At 39.4% G+C, this 25,603-nt stretch overlaps 2 protein-coding genes across 16 annotated transcripts in view; one reads left to right on the forward strand and one right to left on the reverse strand.

The window, feature by feature from the left end:
* Positions 1-5,628: 5,628 nt before the first annotated feature.
* Positions 5,629-25,603, reverse strand: part of LOC716712 (uncharacterized) — a 49,936-nt gene continuing 29,961 nt past the window's right edge. The window contains exons 2-3 of the mRNA XM_077966418.1: positions 10,006-10,497; positions 5,629-7,070 (exon numbers count right to left, since the gene is read on the reverse strand). Coding sequence (XP_077822544.1) covers positions 7,067-7,070; positions 10,006-10,497 — 496 coding nt within the window. The 3' untranslated portion in view covers positions 5,629-7,066. The remainder of the gene's footprint in view (positions 7,071-10,005; positions 10,498-25,603) is intronic.
* Positions 10,004-25,603, forward strand: part of PTPRD (protein tyrosine phosphatase receptor type D) — a 548,445-nt gene continuing 532,845 nt past the window's right edge. For all 15 annotated transcript variants that reach the window (XM_077966648.1, XM_077966651.1, XM_077966654.1 and 12 more), the window contains exon 1: positions 10,004-10,252. The gene's annotated coding sequence lies outside the window, so the exon portion shown is untranslated. The remainder of the gene's footprint in view (positions 10,253-25,603) is intronic.

Raw genomic sequence — 25,603 nt, forward strand, 5'->3', positions numbered from 1 at the left:
TGCAGGTGTACAAGGGATACACAGAAGATTAAGGCCCAATGTTTTCCATAAAGATTTTACAAGGTTGGCCTATGGCAGAAGCGTAGAAAGGAAAAGAGAAAAACAAGTATAAATATAACTTTAATAAAAGGCAGGTGTGCTATGAATGGCACAGGTAAGATTGAATCACAGATGAAATATTATTGCTTTCAGCATTTTCTCTAATTTCTCATCACTACTCTACCAAGCACATATCCGAAAACTGAGCAGTTTTGATATCCATCGTCTTAGAACATGACCTGTTTTTTAAGGGAGCGGCGGGTGCAAGGATTAAAAAGGAAAAGAAAAAATAAAACGGTTGTCCTGTTCCTTCTTACTGCCACTTGATTTAAGGTAGGATATTTCTTAAAGCCTGGGACTCAGCTAGCAGGAGGTTTCTCTCAGGGAGAAAAAGTAAAAAGCATGAGTGCCGACTGTACTTTTCAGGACTGCTTCTAGACTGCTGAACCCTTGTGTCTTTGCCAAGGGGGAGGGTAGAGCAGAACATCTGCCTCACTTGATTTGCTTTTGTGCTTCTCTAGGACAAAGACTTAATAGTCAAGGTCATTTCATCTCCTTGCATGGGTAATGAACAAAGCTGAGAGACGGAAAGAAAGGGAGAAGAAGAAAAGGAGAGAAGCAAGGAAGAAGGAAGAAAGGGAAGAAGGGAGGGAAGGAAGGAGAGATATTGTTAAAAGTTTCCGTCATCTGTTGTTCTTCATATTGGTCTTAACTCAGAATCCTTGGAATGTTTTTGTTCCCTTCCCAAACACAATTATCTGATACGAGAACTTGCAAGATGCGATTAAATAAAGAGGTCTTTCAATATGTGATTAAACATAAGTTTGCATAAATTCCCACTAACTCCATCTACTCCCTGCTTATAACATTTTGCCGTTCCAATTAATCGATCAATACCAATAAACTAGTCATTAAATATATCTCGGAGGTTAGTGCTTTCTATTATCTTTTACCCAATTTCGGCAGAATATTCAGTACAAGAGAGATTCAAAGAATCAGATATTCTAAAGGAAGTAATATTCATATGTGGTAGAGGAATCAGGAAAAAAAAGATGACTTGATGTGATGATTCTTAAGGGATAGGTAAGTATTCAAGATGTAGGTGATCATAAGAAAACTTTCTGGCTAATAAACATGGATAGTCTTATCTAGACAATGCTGGATATTGGTAGAAAAGAGGTAAAGATTAGAATGGAAAAATGGGCTCAGGCAGCATTCAATCTGTGGTAGATCTTGAATGTTGGTAGAACATTTGCACTTAGTTATGAAGTATGTACTTAATCATGAACCACTGCAGTTTTTTTAGCATGGGAGGTACATAATCAACTTGTGTTTTATTAAGGTTAATTGGTCAGCACGTTGGGGCATAGATTGGGGCCAATCAGGAAAACACTGGGAGCAGAAAAATACGCAAAAGATTATTATTGTATTAGTCCAGAGAACAGTAGAGATATTTGTGTTGGAAAGATGGGCTTTTGGTGGTAAGCAAAGGAAAGAAAACATGATTTTAAAGAACTGAACACAAATAAGTAATCAAGCAGGAATGGTGCTTCTACATGTATAAAACAAGCACGAACATGAACAGACTATGTAAAGTAATCATACAGTTGGGAAAGAATAGTTTTGCTTTGCCTTTTAAATCTCTCCAAGACTTGTTCAGTGTTACCAGTAATTTTAGAGATGTGGCCAATGAGTTTTGAAAATCAGGATGACTTTCAGTAATATATGTTCCTACAGGAAATAATGTTTACAGGCAAATGAATGCTCTGTTCATCTAAGAATATACCAAGTTAAAAATGCAAATGTCAGCACCAGTTAGAAGTATAAAGGATTTTTTGTCCACTGAACTGATCAAATTATTTTGACTTCTTGTAGGAAAGCATGAAACTTTATAATCATTCTCATCAAAAGTTCTGTGGAACTACGAATCCATTCACTCCTGTTAGACTCTATTATTATTCTTTGTCTGGGACATTTTGGTGTGTGTTGTGATGAGTGAGACTTAACTCTGACCAAACTCTAGGTCATTGTACCTTTCAGCAGAGTCTCAGTAAGAGGCATTATTAATGTGACATCTAACCAGGCCACAGTGGTGTCTAAGCACATGCTATCATATATTGCAGCAGGCATTTTTTGAGATCTGCTTATAGTGCAGGTTCTGGGCTTGGTGGTGACGAGAAGAGTGTGAAGACACTCACAATTTAATAAGGTGCAATTATACACAATAAAAATACAGAGAGATAGGCAGAAAGAAGAAAAATAAAAGAATGAGAGGCCAGCAGCAGGGGAAATTCATTCTGTTTAGTGGTCTATACAGGAAGCTTTACAAAGACAGTAATGTATCATGTAAAATGTGTAAATGACAACCAGTTCATTTCCTCTTTCTCTCTTCCTATTTCTATCCTTCCCTTCCTTCACTTTCTGAAATACTTATGAAGTGCCTATTGTGCTTAAAGCTCTATGATAGGAGCTCTAGGTTCAAATCAGACATGAATCCTGCTCTCAAACAACTGTGAAAACATTACATTGAGTATGTACACCAAGTAGAAATTAAATGATCCAACACAGATTCTTGTTTTCTGGTTTCTTGTTGTACTGGCAAATGCTGCCTCCTGTACTGAAGAAATTGTTCTTTTTTTTTTTTTTTTTTTTTTTTTTGAGACGGAGTCTCGCTCTGTCGCCCAGGTTGGAGTGCAGTGGCCGGATCTCAGCTCACTGCAAGCTCCACCTCCCAGGTTTACGCCATTCTCCTGCCTCAGCCTCCTGAGTAGCTGGGACTACAGGCGCCCGCCACCTCGCCCGGCTAGTTTTTTGTATTTTTAGTAGAGACGGGGTTTCACCGTGTTAGCCAGGATGGTCTCGATCTCCTGACCTCGTGATCCGCCCGTCTCGGCCTCCCAAAGTGCTGGGATTACAGGCTTGAGCCACCGCGCCCGGCTGAAGAAACTGTTCTTTCTGAAAAATTTGGATTGTCCCTGGATGGTTTTTATTATGATTAAAGAAAGAATTATAGATTTATTTTTAAGAAGTGATAACAGAACAGACTTTACATCAACCGGATTTACATAAATGTAGGCTACATGCTAGATGATGTGCTATTTTATCCTACTTCTATCATGCTTTGTGCAGATACCTGGCCCAGAATTTTCTTATTCATTGAGAAGACAGAGAAAAGTATAATTATGGCCAAAATACTAGCTTGTACAAAGCTGTTTTTCTTATTGTGTTTTTAATACAAGTGTAAGACAAGCACAGAGGTATAAGACAAAGAGAAAACGTTAGAAAAGTAGCTGAAATATAGTAGTCTTGATGCCTTGCTATATTCACTGTTTGAAAACTGTTACTGAATGCACAAGGAAACACCCCCAGTTACTCATGGGGACACTGCTGCATATGGGAAACAAAGCGAGATCTGGAGACAGTGAGATCCTGGCTCAGGATACAACCACCAACTTGCCACTGGTCATTTATAATCCCTGAACTGCACAGGAATACACTCCCTGCAACATGAAAATCAACTTGTGGTATTTCACTTCTCAGTGAGTTTCTGGAAATCGTCCTCTGAAACCCTGTTAGAAAGAACCTTTAAAAATAATTTCATGGTTCTGTGTTAGCGCTTTCTTGCTAAAAATGTGAAAGCTAAAGTTGGTTGGTGGACGCAGAAGTCTTACTAGCTTTGAAAACCTGCTGTGCTTTGTGTTTTACTCTCATTTATTTCTCTCTTCCTAACCATTGAATCTTAAAGCACATTCTTTCATTAAGGAGATTCAGCACCCTCTAGAGTAGTGGACTGTGAGTCATTAACAGCCTGAAGCATGTCCGAGTCTTGAGAGATAAGAGTAAGGCTTGTACAAATGAAATTTTAAACAAATGCTGCAGTACTTTTGTATCTTTCTCTTAAACAGTACAAATTTTGGTTGACTATGGAAATAATAATATTGAAGCTTAAAATTTAACTTCCTTCACAGGTGATGTCTCATAATTTGACATTCTACAGATACAAAAACAGAGTTTTCCTTCTTTCAAAGAATCCTGTTACCCCTCCTAAGAACTATCTCTGATTCATTTCATTGTGTTCCCCATTCTTGTGCCATTCAGCAAAATGGAGCCTGCTTCATCAGTTTTTGGTCTCTGTAGAGTGTTCCTTTATTCAGTGATTAATTACTAGCTTTCTGGTGACTTCTTAATCTTTTCCTGTATTTTAAAATATTCTTTCACTTCAGAATTTTCTTACCTAAGATACAAACACTAAGTGGAACATAAGTAACTGCAGTTGCTTTCCTCCCTAATTAGCTTTGCCTTTCCTACTGAAGATATAATTTTAAAAATGTATCAAAACCCATAAAAGTGAAAACTTTAAAACAAACACTAGGCAATTTGTTTCCTCAGTGAAACAAATTTAGAGGTTAAGGTGACAGAAATGTGTTTAGACCTCACATAACTAATAATGCACCCATTTATGTTAGCAATAGTTTTATTTTTAAAAAAGGCTGCAAAATGTACAGATAGGTGGCCTCTAAATGTTTATACTAAATAGAATGAAAAAACAAAACTCATACACAATTTTATTGTTAGGAAACACTGAAATCCACTGCTTAATGTATGCATTAATGGGGCTTCTTGACAAATCACCTGTTAAATTTTAGCTGACAGCTTGTCATATATTAATTATAAATAATTGTAATATATGGCTATCATAATGCATGCAACAAAAAAAAAAACAGGAAAGGTAATTAGAGTATATCCTTTGTTTTCTCCCTTCACTTCTTGCTCACAAGAAAAAAATGACCCAGTGTTTCACTTGGGTTGGGATAGTGCCAATGGTTAATGGAATGCCCCCGTCTACTAAAGAATTTAATGGGAATATCCATTTGTCACAGTCGCATGCTGTAATCTCCAGTAGCAGAGCCAATAGAAAATAGCATCGTACCATAACGTCCTCTACACACTGCAGGTGAGGGTGAAATGCAGCAGCTGAACAGAGCAGTCAGTGGAGGAGGTCTGGCTTTTCTAGGCCTTTCTTTATGAAAGATGTGGGTTTCTTTACTTAAAGAGGACAGTGCTGCCTAACAGCAACAAGAGATGCTGCCTTGAAGAAAAGGAAAGTACATTTTTTTCACATGGGAAAAGAAAGCATAAATGATTGCACAGCATGTCTCAAAATCTTTAGCTGCCTCCTTGTATATGGGAAGCCCACCTGTTTGTAAAGAACCTTTGAGTAGTAGAATTGTAACAGGTGATTTCAATCATCAACTAGTTCTGAGTTTGAGCTTTCAAATCTGCAGAATGGGAGTAATAACACCTAAGCATGCAATGTTACTGGTAGAATCCATAGAACTACATGGGTGAAAAAATTTAGCATGGCACCTGAATTATTATCTTTTCTTCTTTATAATTGAATTTGAATGATAGGGTTGTGTGACTGCTTTATTTTTTATTTTTGAGAGAGTCTGGCTCTGTTGCCCAGGCTGGAGTGCAGTGGTGTGATCTCAGCTCACTGCAACCTCCACCTCCTGGGTTCAAGCAATTCTCCTGCCTCAGCCTCCTGAGTAGCTGGGATGACAGGCATGTGCCACCACGCCCAGATAATTTTTGTATTTTTAGTAAAGATGGGGTTTCACCATGTTGGCCAGGATGGTCTCGAACTCCTGACTTCAGGTGATCTGCCTGTCTTGGCCTCCCAAAGTGCTAGGATTACAGGCGTGAGCCACAGCACCTGGCCATTTATCTTTCTTATGTGCCAGTTCTGTGTTTGGCCAAAGCAAGCTACTGAGAAATGCTGTATAACTTAAATTTGAAAAACACTCTCTGAAATAAAAATAGTAATACTTGTAGAAGTGAATATTTAAGTTATTTGAGGACTAAAACTATTAATTATTGTTTCATTTATGTATTTAGTAGTAAGTTAATAAAGTATGTTAGACATAAGCTAACACCTATAGGAAAGGGTCTCAGATATTAGTTTTAGTGTTTTATGAAATTTCTCACTACCTTCAGAACACGTCACTTGAATCCATGCTGTGTTTCTCCATTTAGCTGCATTTAATAAAAACCACGGTAGTCCTCACAAAGAAAATATGATTAGCAACAATTTATTCCATACCTTGGTTAATAATTTATCATCACTATACAAGTGAAAATATTGGATTTGAAGTCAAACAGATCTAGGTTCAAAATTCTAGCTTGGCCACTCACTATGTCAGCTTGGCCAAATGACTTATCCTCTCTTGTCCTGTTTCCTCACTTACATAATGGGGCTAATAATACTTAACTGGCAAGGCAGTTAAGATTGGAAATGAGGCAGTGACTTTCAAACTTTTAATCACTAGCCACATGATCAAAAAGGAAGTTTTGCAAAAAAAAAAAAAAAAAACAAAAACAAAAAAACAAAAAAACTTAGTACATATAATGTACTCTGTGTTTTTTTCCTACTTTTCTTTCATTTCAGAAGTTGTTTATGACCCACTAGATTTGCAACCCACACAAGGTCATGATGTGCCTTTTCAAAAACGGGTGAACTATATAACATGCTTCGCACGATGCTTAGTACATAATACAAGTGTAACAACTGATTACTATTATTGTCATCATGATTATTTTTAGTCTCCTGTTAGGATGCCTCATGATAAATGAGAATAAATCTTCCAAGTACTTCTAGGAACTAACTCCTTTGGATGGGGTCCAAAACAGACTCATACTCATCGTATGCTGAATTATGCACTAGAGGGGGGTGTGCTATAGCAAAGCTCCTGTGTGCTATTTATCACAGAATGTTAGAGCTGGAAGGGAACTAAGAAAATGTCTTGTCCTATTGCTTCATTTTTCCTTCATGTAAGTATTTGGAGTTTTTAAATATTCTATATGTATTGCTCACTGATAAGTTGGAAAACTGGCTTCTTTGATCCAGAATGTGGAGGTGATGAACAGTTGGTGGGATGGAGGGCACTGGATCATGATATCTGAGTTCTTGTCCTGCTTCTGGCACCAAATAGTTGGATGATTTTAAATTCTCAGGGTCTTCGTTTCTTTACCTGCAAAAATGAGGTAATTTCAACAAAAGATTAGCCTGCTTCTGATGTTCTTTGACTTAAAATTTCCAAATGGCAAACCAGTCCAGAAGTTTAATAGATGCTGCAGCATTAGGACACTCTTTTGTTGTAAATCTGCTCTGAATATATTAACACGTGTGTAGCAGGCTGCAGTCTCACTTCCATTACTGCTCAGATGAGCAGAGAAACTTTGGCTTCTCTATTTGCTGTACCTCCCGTTCTTCAGCAGCACCACCCTGAATAATTCTCAGTCTCATTTGTATAATAATAACTCAGACTCTGCAGTCACCTTAACCCATCCCTACTTCTTTCTCTAAGATGTTTGGTTGCAGTAGGGACAAGAACATCTAGGACTTCACAGTGTCAGAAAAGTTGCGCTTATGCCATTTACTTGTACTGTCCTCTGCATATCCCCTGATTTCTGGGTCCCTTTTCTACTTGCTTGTTGCTCTCCTTGGTAACAATCATCACTGAGTTTTCGAGCTAGTTTAAATCGCTACCAGTGGTGTAAGATGATATTTCCTCAACTATGTTCCCAGATAGCAGTCAGATTTACCAGCTGGGTTCTTCTTAAATGAGGTCAGATCCGCAGGCAGAGGGATACATTTCTTTCCCACAAAAGTAACAGCAAAGGAATATTAGGGGTTTTAAAACTTTCTGTTTCTCTAACATGCAACTTTGGATGATGAAAGTGGGATTGCCAGTTTATGGGGGCGCATGTGGCAATGAGAAAGCCAAGTTGGAGTTTACATCTTGGGTGGAATCACCTGTGGGGAGGCTGAGATTTCTGGATCCATCCTTAGGTCACAGGGGGCAGGTGTCCATCATCCCTGCACAGCTTTTCAGCTGCTGTGAAATCAGAATGATTGGAGGGTAAACCTAGCTTGGAGGCTTGCACAGGAATTGATTTCTTCCTGATTTTCACTATGACGCTAACCATAAAAAAACAAAAACAAAAAACCAAGAGACAATCATGCCAGGATGCTCCTCCCCCACCCCCAAATTGCTAGAAAACTGAACTTCGTTTAGCGAGATTCTTTTCAAAAATATGTGACTTATTTTTGGAGTACATAGGGGGCAGAGGATTACTGACCAATCCTTTGGTGGCTTTCAACAGCACAGCATGCAGATGGTGGAAATAAATGGGCAGCTTGAGAAAACAGTCAGGATGCTGGATCATTAAGTCAAATCTAAGGGGGTCTGTTTACATTTGCTCTTTCAAAGACAGCCTGGAGTCTGCAGGAATAAGTATTGTGTGTATGTGCTGGCCTGAACATAGAATGAGCAATCGAGGTGGCTGGTGAGCTCTAGCTTTACTTTATTTAACCGTTCTGACCAAGTTTCTAATAAATTTTGATGGGCCAACTGCCAATGGTGGCTTCCAGCTGCTGACTTTTTCCACATGTTGGAGATCCTGTGAGTAGCGAAGAAGGTTAAAATCCATCTCTTAGCTAACAACACACACAGTGCACCTTAGTCACCTTGGGTTGTGTGGATGAGGAGTGCATAGCCCAACAACTGGGTGCTTGTCTAGGGAAGAGGGTGTTATAGTGTCCTTCAGAGAAGCTGAGGAGCACTGCATTTCCAACATCATAAAAGCAAGTGGCACGATAGCAAAACAAGTTATCACACTAAGATTTTGGTTCAATACTTCCCTGCCTTCCTCGTTGCCTTCAAAGTGGATCCTACAAGAATCCCCGAAGGAGGCTGCCAAGGTGAACTGGGGCGGACACAAACTGTGTTTCATTAAAGCACGTTCCTTATATTATTATCACTGCTGTGAAGAGGGCGCGACCAGCATTTTTTCCTCCTTTGCGCTGGGACGCAGAGCAGGAAGCGCCCGGGTGTGCATCTCTTAGGAGATGAGTGAATCTGTTGGAGAGGGTCTTTTCTGGCCTGGTGGATGAATGCTGGGGAGTGACGTCACCCCGCCCCCTCCTCTGGTGTGTGTGTGTGTGTGTGTGTGTTTGTGTTGCCTCCTTCACCCACCACTCCTGCCTGCCCCTCCTTCATCCAGCTCTCTGGCCCTTTCAGTGGGTCAGTGGTCCAGATTCAGGGATTCGCCAGCAGGCGCAGCGGGCCCAGCTCTCCCCGCGTCCGGGCGCACCCACACTCACACTCACGCGCAGGCAACGCGCACACACAATCCCCCAGCGCTGGAGCACAGCAATACCGTGGGATCCCCAGCACGTTACGAGGATTTTAGAAATCACCCAGACAAGGAAACAAAGAGAGAAGCCTTTCCAATTACTTTCCTGGGCTTTTTTGTTTAATTTCCCCCACCAAACCACCTCGTCTGCAGCCGTAACTACCAGGTTCACGCCAGGTCCAAAGACTGGGCTGGGCTGGGCTGGCCACCCCACCTCCCGGCCCTTGACTCCGTTCGGGCCCTTTCCCAGGCGTCGCCTCGCACCCCTCTCCCCCCACGAGCCTCAGTTTCTGGTTACCTCGCGTGCGCTTCACTTTTGGGGGGAAGAAGAGAAGAAGGGGAGGGAGGCACCGAGGGGGGCAGCCGAGTTGCTATTTGTGGCCAAAGAATCCGCTTTAAAAGAAGAGGCAGCAGGAAGGAGGAAACAGGAGAGGCGGAGGGAGGAGAGGAGACGCGGCCCCGGACCCCCCAGCCGCGAGCGGCGGAGCATCGAGGAGCGGGAGGAGGAGGAAAAGGAGGAGGAGGAGGGAGAGGAGACAAACGGCGGCGGCGGCGGCGGCGGCAGCGGCAGCGAGAGAAACGGGCGCCGGGCGAGCAGGAGGAGCGAGAGGAGGAGAAACCGCCGCGGAAGCCGCGGGCTCAGAAGGGCCAAGAGGACGGCCCGAGAAGAGGAGGAGGAGGCGGAGGAGGAGGAAAAGGGGGTAGGGGTGGAGGGAGGGCGGGGGGACGCGCTCCCTTGGATGCTGGATTTCGGGTTTTTGGACTCACTCGCTGACTCTCTTCCACTTCCTCGCTCTGGACTGGGCTGGCCGCACGAGGGCTGGGCGGCGGCGGCGACCAGAGGGGCTTCCGCGGCAGCGGCCGCTGCTCCGCGGGATTAAATTGGCCGCCCGGAGGCGGCGGCGCGGGCCGGCGCCGGCTGCGCGGCCGTGGCAGGGCGCGAAGGCGCTGGAGGAAAGTGCTGGTGGCGGCGCGGGAGGCGGTGGCGGCTGCTGCCCAGAGCCAACATGACCAGGTAAGTCCCTGGAACTGACCCCGTGCGCCCCGCTGTGTTCTCCCCTCTGGCTGCTCGGGAATCGCCCTGCGCGCAGCTCCGGCTGCCGGCGCCTCCCCGGCCAGAGCGACACGCTCCCGCTTCCGCGAGCCCGGCGCCCGGGCAGCGGAGCGCACAGTTTGCTCCTCTGAACCTCCTCGGGCAGAGGTCCTCCCCTGCAGGGTTCACTTCTCGCCTGAAACCTTAGACCCGGGAGAGAGGCGACTCTAGAGAATGGGGGTGTCCGGGTATGTGTATTTGTGCGACCCCCGCTTTCTCCTCCTAGGGTGGGCGTAGTATTGGGGGGGAATGGTGGAGCAGTGGGGCAATGCACCCTTACCCGGGGATCCTGCCACCGCCTTTTTTAAAGGCAGGGATTACTGTTTTAAGGAGGGCTGATTACGGTGAGGGAGCGATTTCTTTTTCTTTCTTTCCTCTGAACTAGTGGGGAGAAAGAGAAATAACAGGAATCAAAGTCTACGCAGCTGCCATAGAGGAGGGGGATTGTTTGGGAGACCTTTCCGTGGCAGAATCAAAGCTCGTAGTTCAGCTGCGGGAATCTGGTGCACTTAACACACACATTCATTCCGTAGGGAAGGGGACGCATCATTTGTAATGAAGAGGCAAAGTTGTAGGAAACAATTTAAAAAGAAAGCCACGAACAAACCAAAGATTCTTTGCTTTCCTATAGATTTATTGTAGCTTTTATGTAGGTGTGTAGAAAACTTGCATTGCTTCTCTGGACGTTGAATTTCATTTAAAAACACAAACATGTGAAGTCAGTTTTTAAGTCTTATGCTTAAAATCTCGAACACCAAGTGTGAGCTTGGCTTTCACTAATTGGGTGTTTCAGAATTCCAGATAGTAGTTCCATTCTCCAAAACCAGGACTATCACAATCCACTTGTATTGTTTCCAGTTCGCCTCCCAGTACGCTACTTGCCAAATGTCTCTTGTTTTCTAAAATTCTCAGAGTAATCCCCCAGCCTCATCTACAGTTTGCACCTTAAGTATCTAGGAAGATTCCTGAGGGATCGTTCTCCTTGTATTTCCTATTAAAGTTATATATATATATACACATGTATTTACATGCCCAAAGACACAGTGCCAGTGACTTAACAGAGTGTAGCTAACACACTTTGAACCTCTGAAAGGCTAGTAACTGCTTATGACTTGAGATAGATTTGCTGTTAGATTTACTGAGCTACAAATGTGGACTTTACCCTTTGGTGTGTTCTTTTCTAACCATCCTGTAGCACGTCTGTGGGGAGTTAGTTCAATCACAGATACTTCTGACCATTTTGAGTATTTTTTCTCTGTTTCAAAGTGCATACACCAACCACTCAACTTGAGTAAAACAAGGATGATATACCAAGACTTGAAACATTCTGATGTAAAGGGATCTGTAGATGATAATAACTTAAGATTAAGTTGTATATGTAATATAATAATATCCAGTAAAAGGCTTAGTATCTTACTTACTTTGAATATATATTCTGTTTTATGCTACAGACACTATAGCAAAAAGAGAACACATTTTCAGTGCTCCGTGTCTGACTTACGGAAACAGACATCCTAAATGGACAGTAAAATTTTCCCTACCTCCCACATTCCATAATTATGTACTGTACTTTGCTTTTCAATGGAGCTAGCAATTCTGTGGCAGATTTCTTAAATTCACCCTCATGCTATCAGCTATTATTGTACTTTCAAAGTGTGAAATTGACAAGCTGGTCAGTTTCATGAATTCAGCTGTCAGATTGTGTCCAGTTAAAAATTGCTAAAAGCTGTAAATGTGCCTGCCTGGAATTTTCTTTTGTGAAGGAAGGACAGCAAGGGGATGGGGGATTAATGGGTGTTATTAATTGTAGATCTTTTAAAATAGGTGCACTCCAATGTGAGTTGTATCACTGGCTGTTATTGGGAAATACGTTTAGATTTTTACTCCTGTAAAAGTGGCATTCAATTTTTATCTGTATCTCATTTTAAATAGTACTTTACACAGAAATCATCTGTTCTTATAGCCCTTAGTAATATATAATAGGAATAAGATTCAAAGAGGAACAGTGTCTCTCTCAAATATATTTTAATATAGTTGAGTAATGTATTACTTTTGCATGACATGTAAAGAGGTGGATGAATTAAACGTTTCATTGTGTAGGTTATGTAACACAGATTCTTCTTGGGCCAGAGCAGTTGTGCAGTTACTCAAGTAATGAAATGCAGCAATTTATTTTAATATATGTGCATTAGAGTAGATAACCATAGATGTAAAACTGCTTAAAGTATTAAATACAGTGATTTGATTTGCCTTTTAAGATGGACTCTTATTTAAATCCAGAATATCTCAAAGTCTGGAACTAAGAATTGGAATCCCCTCATCTGCTGCTATTTGCTAAGCCACTAGGGGCCTGTATAACTGTTCTTATATCCAGGAGGTATCCTGGTATGGCATATGCAAAGCCTTCCTAGAGAGACATTAAAAAAAAAAAAATCACGTAGGCATTCCCCCCAAGTTTTTGTTTTTTCCTTTTTAATACATTAACTCATACTGTGATGCTAGTTATAGACAATGATTGAAGACTATTTCAAGAATTTTATTTAGGGCTTCTCTGACACTATGATTTTCATATAGAGTGTGAAAAATAGAAAAGAGAAAAGGTATTGGTGCAAATTCATATGTGATTCCAGTTCTCAGTGTATGGCAAAGATAAACAAGAAGGAACATTAATGACTTTTCTTTATTGGACTGATAAGGATGTCATTTGCATAATGTAGGGTTAAAAGATAAATGAAGCAGAATTACTTTAAGGGAAGTATAGGCATAGATTGATGATGTGATTAAACTAGCTTTGTAAGCGCTGTACAAGTTTGTGTGGAAAGAGAATCTGAGGCTGTGACCACAGTTTAGTCAGCACTTGAGGGACCTGGACTGAAGACGCACTATACATTCTTAAGTGTCAGTTTCACAGATTTGAAATCGACCAGCCATGGCAATCTTGAGAGACATTAGGCAGTAAGGTCAAGTATACTTAAACTGTTCTTTCGTTGATTTTCAGTTTTTCAAAGTGACAAGGGTGACTATTTGTAAAAGACTACCCTGTAAGTATTTGCATATTAGATTTCCTTCAGACCAAACTTGATTTATCAAACCATTGGACAATTCTATTTTTAAAAGGATTCTATGCATAAGTAAGAATTCATTAACACAATCACATATGAAAAGTGTCATTTCAAGAAAGGTGACTATTTCAAAGATGATTTCATTTTAAAACTATCCTTCCTTAGTTTACCTTTTATTTTAAAACCTTCTTTAGTTTCATTGTGTATTTGCAGATAGTATGAGAGTCAAGTGTGTGTGTGTGCTCGTGTGCTCTAACTTGTGATCCTAGGAGCATCAGGCTTAGGTTTACACTTAAAATATCTATGCAGATAACCTTTAATGGTGGTACCTTTTTAATTCCCAGCAGTTTCTGGGAATCTCGAAAATGAACTTTACGTTTTATGTAGTGTACTCAACTTAGTGGTCACAAAATATACAGGATTTGTGTTACATGCCCAGATATAAGAAGTGCTAAATATAGATATAATTATCCAGTTTTCCCAGAGTATTCAAAGAATGCTTTACTTTTTCCTATGTTCTTAAAGTGACAACAGTTACATGTGATTTAAGCCAAATTTATTCTGAATCTCTTTTGGTTTTATAGAGTTATTTACCTTTTTTTGTTGTTATTTCATCTTCTTACTGTTCAGTTTCTTTGAAAAAATCTTGTAGGAAATTACTTACTTGTGACGGCAAAGAGGCAGCTTGCTGCCTCAAGCAAAACCAGTGTTTTAAAACATTCTTTTTTATATTATCAGTGATTTGCCAAGAAAGAGCAAAGAGAAGAGTTATTCTCTCTGTGAACTACAAGATTGAGAATTCCTATATAACACATCAACTGAAGAAATCTGATAATGTGGAAGAAGATTGCTTAGAAGGGATTTGTTAGTAAATTTCATTTTAACAAGCATCACTTGTTTAAGCTTCTGTAATTTCATGGCATAGTGACATTTCTACCAAAGGATAGGTTTGTTTGGGATACATTTTCTATATGGGTAATCTCATTTGCTTCTAATTAGTAGTTGGTAACACTTATTAAAATGTCATGCTTGGCTTACATTTATTTCCATAAAGTGTCCAAATTCTCTCCCTTTTTTAAAAAAATAAAAATGCATTTCAGCTTTCCACAATTAAGCCCTTAAGATAGCTAAAAGAATATATGACTTGTGCTTCCTGATTGTTCATTATATGAAATTATAGCCTCAGATGTAAAAGTTCAGCATTTTCTTTGCGTCATAAGTCTTGGGAAGGTCAAAGAGCAAGTGTTTATATGTTACAACAGTCTCTGACCTAATGTAACCTAAATAATAATGTCATCACAATGGCGCTAGACTGGAGAATTAATGAAATAGAATTCTTACAAAACATAGTTCACAAAATTACACTTAAGACCTGTGTCTCTCATTTCCCCCTTAATATATTACCCATTTGCTTTCAAGAAATCAACAGTTTGCATTTTTTCTCAACATTTTATTTATAAAATATTTTTAAGACTTAGACATTACGTACTTTACGTATTACATCTGTGTGTACTGCCACACTCCTCGAAGCGACTCCCAGGAAAAAAAAAATGGACTAAAACAATGCCTGCAATGCCTCCCTCCTCCCCCACAAAATGATTAATTCTGTATCTTCCTGTTCATGATTTTTAGTTTGATGCTGATACATTTAATAGGACCATATTAATACTATTCAGTTTGCCTGTGACATTTCGAAAATTAACAAAAGGGGGAAAAAAGAGAGAGACAGCAAAACTGAGCTTTTTCATGGCTTTTTAACCTCTGCTGTCCTTCAAATCAAATCCCTTTGTGTCATAGATGAGTAAACTAAATGAAAAAGATGACAATTTGGAAAGCTAAGACAGCTCATTCTGTCTGTAAGCTAGTAGGTCATGTATACCGGCAGGCAAATAGTATTGAGACAACTTATGTCCTTCCCTCTTCACCTTCGACAAGCAAGCCTTGCTGTCCTTTGTAAATGGCTGCTTTTAGGTAGCGGGTCCCCACTTTGGCTCCTCCAGCATTTACAACAAAATGTAAGAGCCAAAGCAGCCATCTGAGTCAAGGCTTTCTCTTAGTTCTTTGAACTCATTGATCAGAAAGGCTAAGTTTGCTTCTTCCTTGACATTCAGATAACAATGTCAGGAGCATTGTGACCTTTGCCACATGGCTATTTACTAGATTTAACTCTTGTAACTCTGTCAGTTGCATGAGATTGATTAAATTTATAAATTCTCAATTGTCTTTTTTTTTTTTTTAATTAACATCCCTTGAGCTATGTTCTTTAATGTAGCAGTAGCTAACTAAATTGAGATTTGGGAATTGTATTTAGGAAACAGCATTTCTCAGTACTGCTTTGGGGTTTGGAGAAATTGTACTTTCAAATACATAAAATGATCCTCTATAATGATTGGATCACAAGTAACAAGAGACATCTTTTTTTTTTTTTAAGCCATCAGTAGATGGATTTCATTTATTAACTAAAAAGGTTATATTAGTAATGATTTTATAAATGGTTGGAAATCAGTTATTGTTAATTCTCATTTAACCATGCATGCATATAATACATATTAAGATGATGCTAAAGAATTGCAAAATCTTGACCAGTTTCCTTCCTTTTTAGGCTACAGTGAAAACAACATTCAGTTCTTCTTACAGGAAGAACTAAATTTATGCCTCAGTTCTGCCACTTATTATCTGTGAGATCTTGGAGGCAATGATAAAACATTTCAGAATCTTAGTTTCATCGTCTGTAAAATGGAGGGAATAACCATACATGTAATGAATATCCAGTTTGGTTATACATATTTATCTTATTTTCTATTTTAAATTTAGGTAATTCTTGAATGTAGAAGTCATGTAATGAACATACTATATTCAAGAACACTAGTTCCTATGATACAGTTCTGTTGTCTTCAGCTATTTGTTAAAAGTTATTGCCACCTGACTTAAAAATTAAGATCTGTGGGATATGGATGTTTTGTCTACATTTATCCTGTTGGCATTCTGTGTGTACTACTATAATTAGTGTAGTTGCTAGAACTATCTTTTTCTGCTTAGCACATTTATTAAAGGCTGTACATATTAGCGTGGCATGGTATGCTTATCTTAGCCTTTAAAGCAAAAGCTAGAAATAATTTTACCTAGAATGCACAAAGAGAACATTTCTCTTTAAGTCTAAATTTTACTGATATATTCCTGAGGATATTTGATTTGGAGTTTCAGTTTGGGGGAAGAAATGTTTAGAAAAGCAGTTAATTAAAATACTGAAGCAGAATAAGTGCCTTTTTTTTTTTCTTTAATGGTAGTACATCTTAGAAAGCTGCTTAGACTTTTGCCCAGTGCAGCTGTCCTTCCCTGAAATATCAGGTTTCAAGAGCAATGATGGATGGTGGGTGCCTGTAGCCAGTTGTGGGGTTTGCTCTGAGGTCAAATGTATTGATGGAGGCAAGGAATTTACTGCCTTCTGTCTCCCTAAGATTCACCAGTAGAATTTTACAGGGAGAAATTAGACTAGACACATCAAATGCTGATCCAGTGTCTGCTTATAGGTCAACAAGACATTTGTTTTCAATGTTTAAAATAAAAATTTTCTCTGTCTTTCTACCTACTGGCCCATCCCAACTAAAGGGACATTTTGAGTATGCTCTAATGATTTCTTACTACGTGAGTAGATACTGGCCTCCCTGTGAAAACACATTCCAACTACTTGTAGTAGTAACTTAAATATTATTAGAGAATTTTAAGAGAAAAACCAATTCAGACTTCTCTGGTCAAAATAGCTCATTATGATTTTGTAGATACATTGATTAATGTCTTATTTTAAAAAGATCTATCAAGATTATTTGGCTAGCTAGAAATAAGAGTAGTTTGTTGGATGTATCTTAAATATTCTAAATCTACTTACTGGCCAGGTAACCATTTTTGCTTTTCTTGGGGAGGGGGAAGAAAAGAGGCAACTATGTTTTTCTAGAGGAATAAAATATTGGAAGCATCTTCCATTGGAAATATGCCATGGATGGAAGTTGTTCTTTGTGAGTTACTTCTTTGACACTCACTGTCTTCATCAACATGGAACTCTATCTCCATTTGATGTTTGGCATCTATGTCTCCATCTCCATTCTAAACTCTTTTATTTTCATTTTATCTATATCCCCTTTCAGGCGGCTGTCTGTACTGTCTCCTGCCATATCTCCATCAACTTCTCATAGAAACAATAATTTCTACATAGATAACCTTCAAAATAAATTTCCTCACTTGTCTCTGGAGTTCCAGACTTGCATTTCTATCTGCTTGTTACATGATTGGGAAATGGGAGGCTCTCCTGTATCCCAAACATTGTATTTTGTAAACCCAAAATATTATCTTCCATCCATATCTACTTCCCTTTTCTTCATACTTCATCTGAGTTATCCCTTGATTAGAAACCTTGGTATTATCCCTATCTCTTTTCTTCCTTTTATTCTTGTCCTCAGGCAATTTTGTAGATTCTGTTCCTGTAACCTTTTCACTTTATTTCCTTTCCATTTCTACCTTTCCTATGTGTTCCGCACTCCATAGACAGCTTCTTATGTGGTTTTTGTGTTTTCTCATTTCTCCTGTTTGAGTCTTCCTAATTTTTGCTTTATGAAAGGCAAATTTACTCAAGTCTACTTGATCAAGTGCTCAATACTCAACACAGCCATCAGAGCCCTTTGCAGTCTGCTCCCAAATTCCATGTCCAGCCTTCCCCCTCGCCACAGCTCTGTGATACTCTGCCCTTGTGCAGTATCACATTCCCTGCAGTCATTGAGGAGGCTGTGCTTTTGGGCACCTCTTTGGTTCTACCAATACTGTTCCTGGAAGCTTCTTTCTCTTACCAGCTGTCCTCAATTGTATCCACTGATATCCTATTATTCTCTTATTTTCTAATGCTCAGCTCAAGTGGTATTCCTTTTATTTGAATTGAGTTGAACTAAAGAATTTTGGGCCAGGCGCGGTGGCTCACGCCTGTAATCCCAGCACTTTGGGAGGCCAACATGGTTGGATCACGAGGTCAGGAGATCGAGACCATCCTGGCTAACATGGTGAAACCCCGTCTCTACTAAAAATACAAAAAATTAGCCGAGCATGGTGGTGGGCACCTGTAATGCCGGCTACTCGGGAGACTGAGGCAGGAGAATGGCATGAACCAGGGAGGCAGAGGTTGCAGTAAGACGAGATGGAACCACTATACTCCAAACTGGGCAACAGAGCGACACTTCGTATCAAAAAAAAAAAAAAGCTTTTTTTGAGTTGAATATAATTGAAACCATAAAATGTGAAGAATAATTATTCATTAGAAACCTCTCACAATGCTCAGGACCCTGAGATAGGTAAAAAATTAAAATTTCTTTATGGGGAAAAATTTCATTAATTTTCTCAAGTTTACAGGTATAGCGTTAGTGGTTGATATATAATACTTGTAATAGTGACTATTTCTAAAATTTACTGAGCATTTATTATGTGCGAGGCATTCTGCTTAGTATCTCACCTTCAGTATTATGTTTAATCTCTAAAATAACATTCTGTGTAAGTCAGCTGGTTTTATTATCATCATTTCATGGAAGAGCGTTGTTCCATGGAGAGATTAAGTAATTTGCCCAAGGTTGCATAGATAAAGGTAATAAAGATGGGACATAGAGTCAAGATTTTAAGTCAAGCATACCAACTTTTATCTGTTTCACTCACTCTTAGCCTCCTCACTTTCGTATATGACATGATTTTTAAAAATATTTATCTCACATCGTCCAGGCAAGTACGCCCAATGGCATGGTGCTTTCTTGACTCAAATTCAAGAAAAATCTATGTTTGGAGGCTGAGACAGGAGGATTACTTGAGCCCAGGAGTTTAAGACCAGCTTGGGCAACATAGCAAGACCCTGTCTCTTCCAAAAAAAAAAAAAAAATTAACCAGATATGGTGATGTGCACTTGTGGTGTCAGCTATTTGGGAAGCTGAGATGGGGGAGGATCGCTTAAGTCCAGGAGATCAAGGCTGCAGTGAGCTGCAGGATCATGGCACTGCATTCTAGTCTGTATAACAGAGCAAGATTCTGTCTCAGAAAGCAAAAAACTAAAAAAAAAAAAAAAAAAGAAAAAGAAAAATCTTAAGCATTATGCACATTGTCTCTCTACCATTTCTGAAGAGTATCTTCTGTTCCTTTCTCTGCTTGGTACTGGAGGCATTGAAAAAATGTGTTTTTACCAAAGGGGTTTTGATTTGATGACCTTTTTTTTTCTGCAGATGGCCTCCAGCTCTAAAATTTTATGCTTTTCAGGCAGTGATACAACTGCCTGAGCTCTGGGGTCAGTCCTGGAGCAGAAGTGTTTAAATGAAATATTTCCACCAAGAATAGTTTTTAAAATCACAAAGGCTGCCATTTTCATAGCTGCCCAACAGGTAAGAAATCAGAAGCATTTTTATAAAGAGAAATATAGATCCAGCAGGGATATCTGAAGAGCAGCCACCCATCAAAGAAATGGAATTATGCCAAGTGACTGTTACATATGCATTCCGCTTATTGGTAGCCTACCCTATACCATTTTATCTGAGAAACTTTTGTCAATTATAATGTCTTCTAAAATACTCTTGTTTTCACTTCACCCGTGAGTTTCATTATCAATAAGGATGGGTGATTTGATTATTTTTTCCTTTTAACCTATTTTATAATAGTTTAGCCTTTCTCCTTTTCTGTAAGTCCTCAGAGAACTATTTCTGATTAATTATGGTTTTATAAATAATAAAATACAGGATCTTATATTTGTTTGATGATTTGGAAAATTGTTTTTTCTCTGACAAGAAGGCACCCTGAAGTTTTAAATCAGACATGGCACATAAATAAAGTTACATGGAAAATTATTTGGTCTTTTATGGCTTTTGTAATATCTGAACAATTAAGTCTTCTTTGCCCAGGTTTCTAAAATGCTTCTCACATGCATACACTGGCCTATTTAGCCATATGTTTTTCTACCAGTTAATCTATAAACATAACTTCCTAGAAGCATGAAGCAGGGTGTACTTTTTTAGGTGATATGTAGCAAGGGTTTTTTAATAGTTAGGTTGTCAATACACATTTTAAAATAATACTTATAAATTAAGAATGGCAACTTTAATAAATACTGTTATGTATATTCTGTTACTGATTTAAGAAAGGATTGCTTATTTTAATCCGACTTTTACTATTTAACAGACTCGACCTGAATTTGATTTATATGTACCAAAAAAGAAAAACAATTTTAGGAAAATATTAATTTAAATTTTGAATTTTATCATTCAAAATCTGTTTTCTCTGAGTGACACTTGTGTTATATCAAGGATACCAAAATACATACTAACTTCCTTTCCACTAAATTATTCACTGTCTTTTCATGTTACTAGGTATCATCTGTTGAAAGGTCCCCATCTTCTCATGCTTGGGTTGCAGTCTCCTTGTGTTTGGTTTTGACCTAACCACAATTGCTTCTCTGCTCTGCAGCCAACATGATCTTTAAGAAACTCAAGGCCGGGCGCGGTGGCTCACGCCTGTAATCCCAGCACTTTGGGAGGCCGAGACGGGCGGATCTCGAGGTCAGGAGATCGAGACCATCCTGGCTAACATGGTGAAACCCCGTCTCTACTAAAAATACAAAAAACTAGCCGGGTGTGGTGGCGGGCGCCTGTAGTTCCAGCTACTTGGGAGGCTGAGGCAGGAGAATGGCGAGAACCCAGGAGGCGGAGCTTGCAGTGAGCTGAGATCGGGCCACCGCACTCCAGCCTGGGCGACTGAGCAAGACTCCATCTCAAAAAAAAAAGAAACTCAAATCTGATCAAGTCATTCCTTGCTTTCAAATATTTCAGTGGCTCCCTGTTCCTTCTGTAAAAAGCTTGAAATATTCCTTACCAAAAGATACCTGGCCTTTGATGTCCTTTCCTCTGCTTTGTCTCTTGCCACCTTGCCATCCTCATATTCGTTTTCTCTTCCCCACTCCTTCCATCCCTAACACACACACACTTGAACCGTACTAAAGTATTTGCTGTTTCCCAGATGTACCACGTTGACTCTTTCTACTGTAATTTTGAGCATGCTGTCTCTCTTCCATATGGAATGTCTCACCCCTTCCATTTTTGACTGATTTTTTTCTTCCTTCAGGGCATAGCTTAGCTCACAACTCTTCCCAGAAAATTTCCCTCCTCCCAAGTCTGGGTAGCTTTCTTGGGGTGCTAAAAGAATACTGAATACATCCTATGTGTAGTATCTATCATAATGCATTGTAATTGCTTATTTATACTCTGTTTTATTAATGAGTACCTGGAAGCCAATGTCCATGTCTTATATCCAGTGACATCTCCAGCTCCTACTACATGGCCTGGCTCAGTGTAATAGTAATATTGCATGTTATTGTTGAGTATTCTGTGAACAAATTAGTGTGAGCAGAAAACTCAGAGGTGAATTAGTTCATGGCCCAAATCTTACAACCCATATGTTTAGGTTCTGCAGTTTATGATAATATTGTCTATTGCTCCTCTGTAATTAATTGTGATTTTATATTATTTTGAGTGAAGTTCCACTTACCTAGTTCCTTACCAAACCAGGACAAAGCCAAATCTCAGTAGAGTGTGTGTATCTACTCATATGCCACTAGACAAGACAAATCTGCCTTTACATCTGGCTGCGGTAGCAATTCCCAGATGCACTTAATTCTGACACATGGCCATTATTGAACCAAAAGCAATTGCCTGGCATGATTATAGCTCTTATTTGTTTTCGTTTTAAGGGGCCTCATCCAGGCTGCCAAATGTACAACAGGTGCCTTAGTTTTATACTTGCCAATCTGTTGTTATTCAAATGACCGCACTAACAGAGACTAATGGTATCTAATAAAATTGATCTCGGTTCTGGCAAGCCAGATTCACAAGAGCAAGAGCCATAGGAACTGCAGTATGAAAATATGCTGGTGGTAAATGTGCCTGGTGAAGCATGCACTTTTTGAGGGTAAAGTGACATATGTCTCACACATAGGCCTCTTTGTTTATGTTGAGCTGTGAACATTTTCTGAAACCCAGTGTTACTTAAGCGCTAGGATTTGCAGTGTCTAATCTTGTTTTAGATGGACTTGCTGGGTGGCATGGGGACAGGATTGGCTGTGCCAGCTTATCAATGAATGGCTGTGCCATGCCTGTAAGGCACAGCCAGGCTGTCTTTCATGCCAAGCAGCTGGCATGTTAGATGGCTTGTATTTCCTATTGTGAGAAATTTGCCTCACTGATTTCATAGGGCCTTGTGAGGTCTTGAATATTGCCAGAGCTAGCCAGGAGAGGAGTATGTCAGGTTGCAACCAAGAGCTAATATTTAAATACTGTATTCAAATGGCATGTACGATTTGGCGACTTTTTTTCTTTATAGGACACTGGCCGAAGGAAAGCTTTGCCATCAAAGGAGATAACTTCTTGACAACTGACCTTGCAGACTTTCTCAAAAGCATAAGTGATGTTAAATCTTAGGACCAGGTCTCAGAGGAACACAGAATCGCATTTTTTTGTTTTGTTTTGTTTTTTTCCTGCAAGGATTTTATTCATTCACTCACCTGCTTTCTCATTTATACATCCATTCTTTAAAGCACCAGACGTTAAACTCTGTGAAATGCAAAGTACTGTGGGAATATAAGACTGAGTAAAGCACTGTTGTACTTGTCAGTGCAAGTATGATTTGCACTGACAAATTTTAGAGATCTTGATTTTTAAGATTTTAGAAAACTTGTGCCGGTAATGTCCATTTTTAATTGGAGAGCTTTATGTTGTCATGTGGAAAAAAGCTACTCAAATTCCACCATGGTATTAGAGCTTACTGGTTTCACTAAACAATAATACCAATAAGATAGGAGAAGGGGGGTTAGAGCCTTAGCTGCTTAGCCACACTTCACTTTGCTCCACAGTTAATTGAGCTCATGTAATTTCCTGTGACCTAGCATATAGAATAGTTCTTAGCTTGGGATTTGGCTATTATTGGACCATCTTTTTGTATTATTTATACCCATCTTACTTGAAAAAGGATTTGCAGCAGCTATTAAATCATATGCTTCATTATCCTCAATAAATCACCTTGGTAGAGCAGACAATGGATTATTGTACAGATGGTTAGTTTCTATGAGAAATTTTTTTAAATATGCATAATCTTGGCCTCATTTTGAATGATATTTTATTTCAAGGCATTTGAAAATGATAGAAACCTTTAAAAAGTATACCAAACTACTCAGTGACGATTGTTCATATTAAATAAAAAATATGCTTAGTAAGAGGAATGTAAATGCGATTAACAATATTTTTTTACAAATGTCTTAAAAGGCCTGTTACCTTTTCCGATTGTGAAAATCTTTCAAAATAATCTTTTCATTTTACAGAAGGAAAGACACACCATGGATGTGGTAGGGCTTTACAGTAATAATGTTCTTTGCGACTAATGTTGAGAGAAATAATGATGTAAGCAAATCCATAGGTAAAAGATTGTATCCACAAGCCTATATGAATATGGTATTATGTCTAATGGAGATAAAGGGGGAATAAATGACCTTTTAGATGTTTTAAGCATAAAACTATTCTTTTGGAATATGTAGGTACTAGCGTGACAGATTACATTATGTTTCCGTACGTCTGGATGAGGGAGAACCAAACACATTTCTGATTGTAAAATGTGCGATGTTGGCTTCCTCATTATGGGTGATGAACATTTTTCAGATACCAATTAGAAATTTTCAAAAGGTGCTGGAAAGGACATGAGAGTAAACCTCATGTTGTTTTGCTGAGGAACCTAAGATCCCCAAAATTGAAGAGGCTTTCTTACTCCAGCTGACCTCTCTATCTTGGTCTTTGGAACCTAAGGTCAGTCCTTTCTGGGCTTGACATTGTCCTTGTTATACTGCCAGAAATGGGGTCCCTGCCAACCCATTGCTTGCTCTTTGAGGGAGGAAGGTTCCATAGTAGGCAGTATCTGCCTTGATGAGGATTCTAGTGAGAGTTCTCATCAAAACTCAGGAGATGAGAATGGGAGGCAGAGCTTTTTTATCCCAATATTCCAACTTAAGAAACCAGTTCTCCTTATTATTTAATTAAAATTAAATGTAATTAAGACCACATTCATGCTATATACATTTCAAGTAGTTAATAACCACATGTAGCTAGTGGCCATGATATAGAACCAGTGCTGACATAGAACACTTCCCGCGTTTTGCTAAGTTGTATTAGACAGCACTAGTCTACCAGATCATCCTGAAACATCATTTGATCTTTTTCAAGGTTACAGATGTAATAAAATCAAGGTGTACGCCATTTATGTACTTAGAATACTCGTTGACTCTAGCAGGAAAGATGTAAGTGAAAGATACTGTGTTTCAGAAAGACATTCTCAAGGAAAGTGAATTGATGACAGATTCTGTGCATTTTGTCTAATGACAGACACACTCTTTGATTTTGTGGCAGCGGTCTAATGACAGACACACTCTTTGATTTTGTACCAGCCTGATGTGAAGTACACTTCCATGGAAATCAAATAAAGGAACAAATGTAGTACTATCAGTTCCACCTTTCCTCTCAGATTTCCCAGGGAGTCTTTTCTGTTGCTTTCCGAGTGATTTTTGTCTTCAGCCATTGTGACTGCACAGCTGTATGGGAGGAATTAAGGAGTGGCAATATAGTTGGAAGAAGGGGCTCAGTAGGGTGATTATGTAATTTAACAAATAAATAGGATGCTGTGAGAGTGAATGGGGATGTTCTTAATGGGACAACAAGTGTAGACTGGGCTGTCCAAAGCTGATAGATCTGTCTGAAAGCTCTATATGCAGCGCAGAGCAAGTGTGTCTTTGTTAGGATGGCCGACGGGGCAGGAGGGAGATGTGAAGGGTATCCATCCTGGGGATGTGAGAGCACTGTCAAAGTCTCCCCTTGGCATCTTTCCTCCTGCTCTTTTGCTTTATTATAGTGCATCTGAATTTTGTCACAGATCAAGCCAATCCAATGTCACATGTAATTAATGCTGACAAGCACATATCAGAACAACCTGCTAGAAGTCATTGAAAGAAATCTAGGGGCAGATGAGTGACTTCCAGTCTCCACCCCTGATAGTTTGGTGGGAGTGAGAGACAGAGTAGTAGAGACAGTACTGAGCCTAACACTTTAACTCCCTACCTCTCCACAGTCTTCCTACCACTAGGCGAGAGTTAATGGCTCAGTATAAGGTTTCT

The sequence above is a fragment of the Macaca mulatta genome, chromosome 15, assembly GCF_049350105.2.
Source record: "Macaca mulatta isolate MMU2019108-1 chromosome 15, T2T-MMU8v2.0, whole genome shotgun sequence".
Classification (NCBI taxonomy): Eukaryota; Metazoa; Chordata; class Mammalia; order Primates; family Cercopithecidae; genus Macaca; species Macaca mulatta.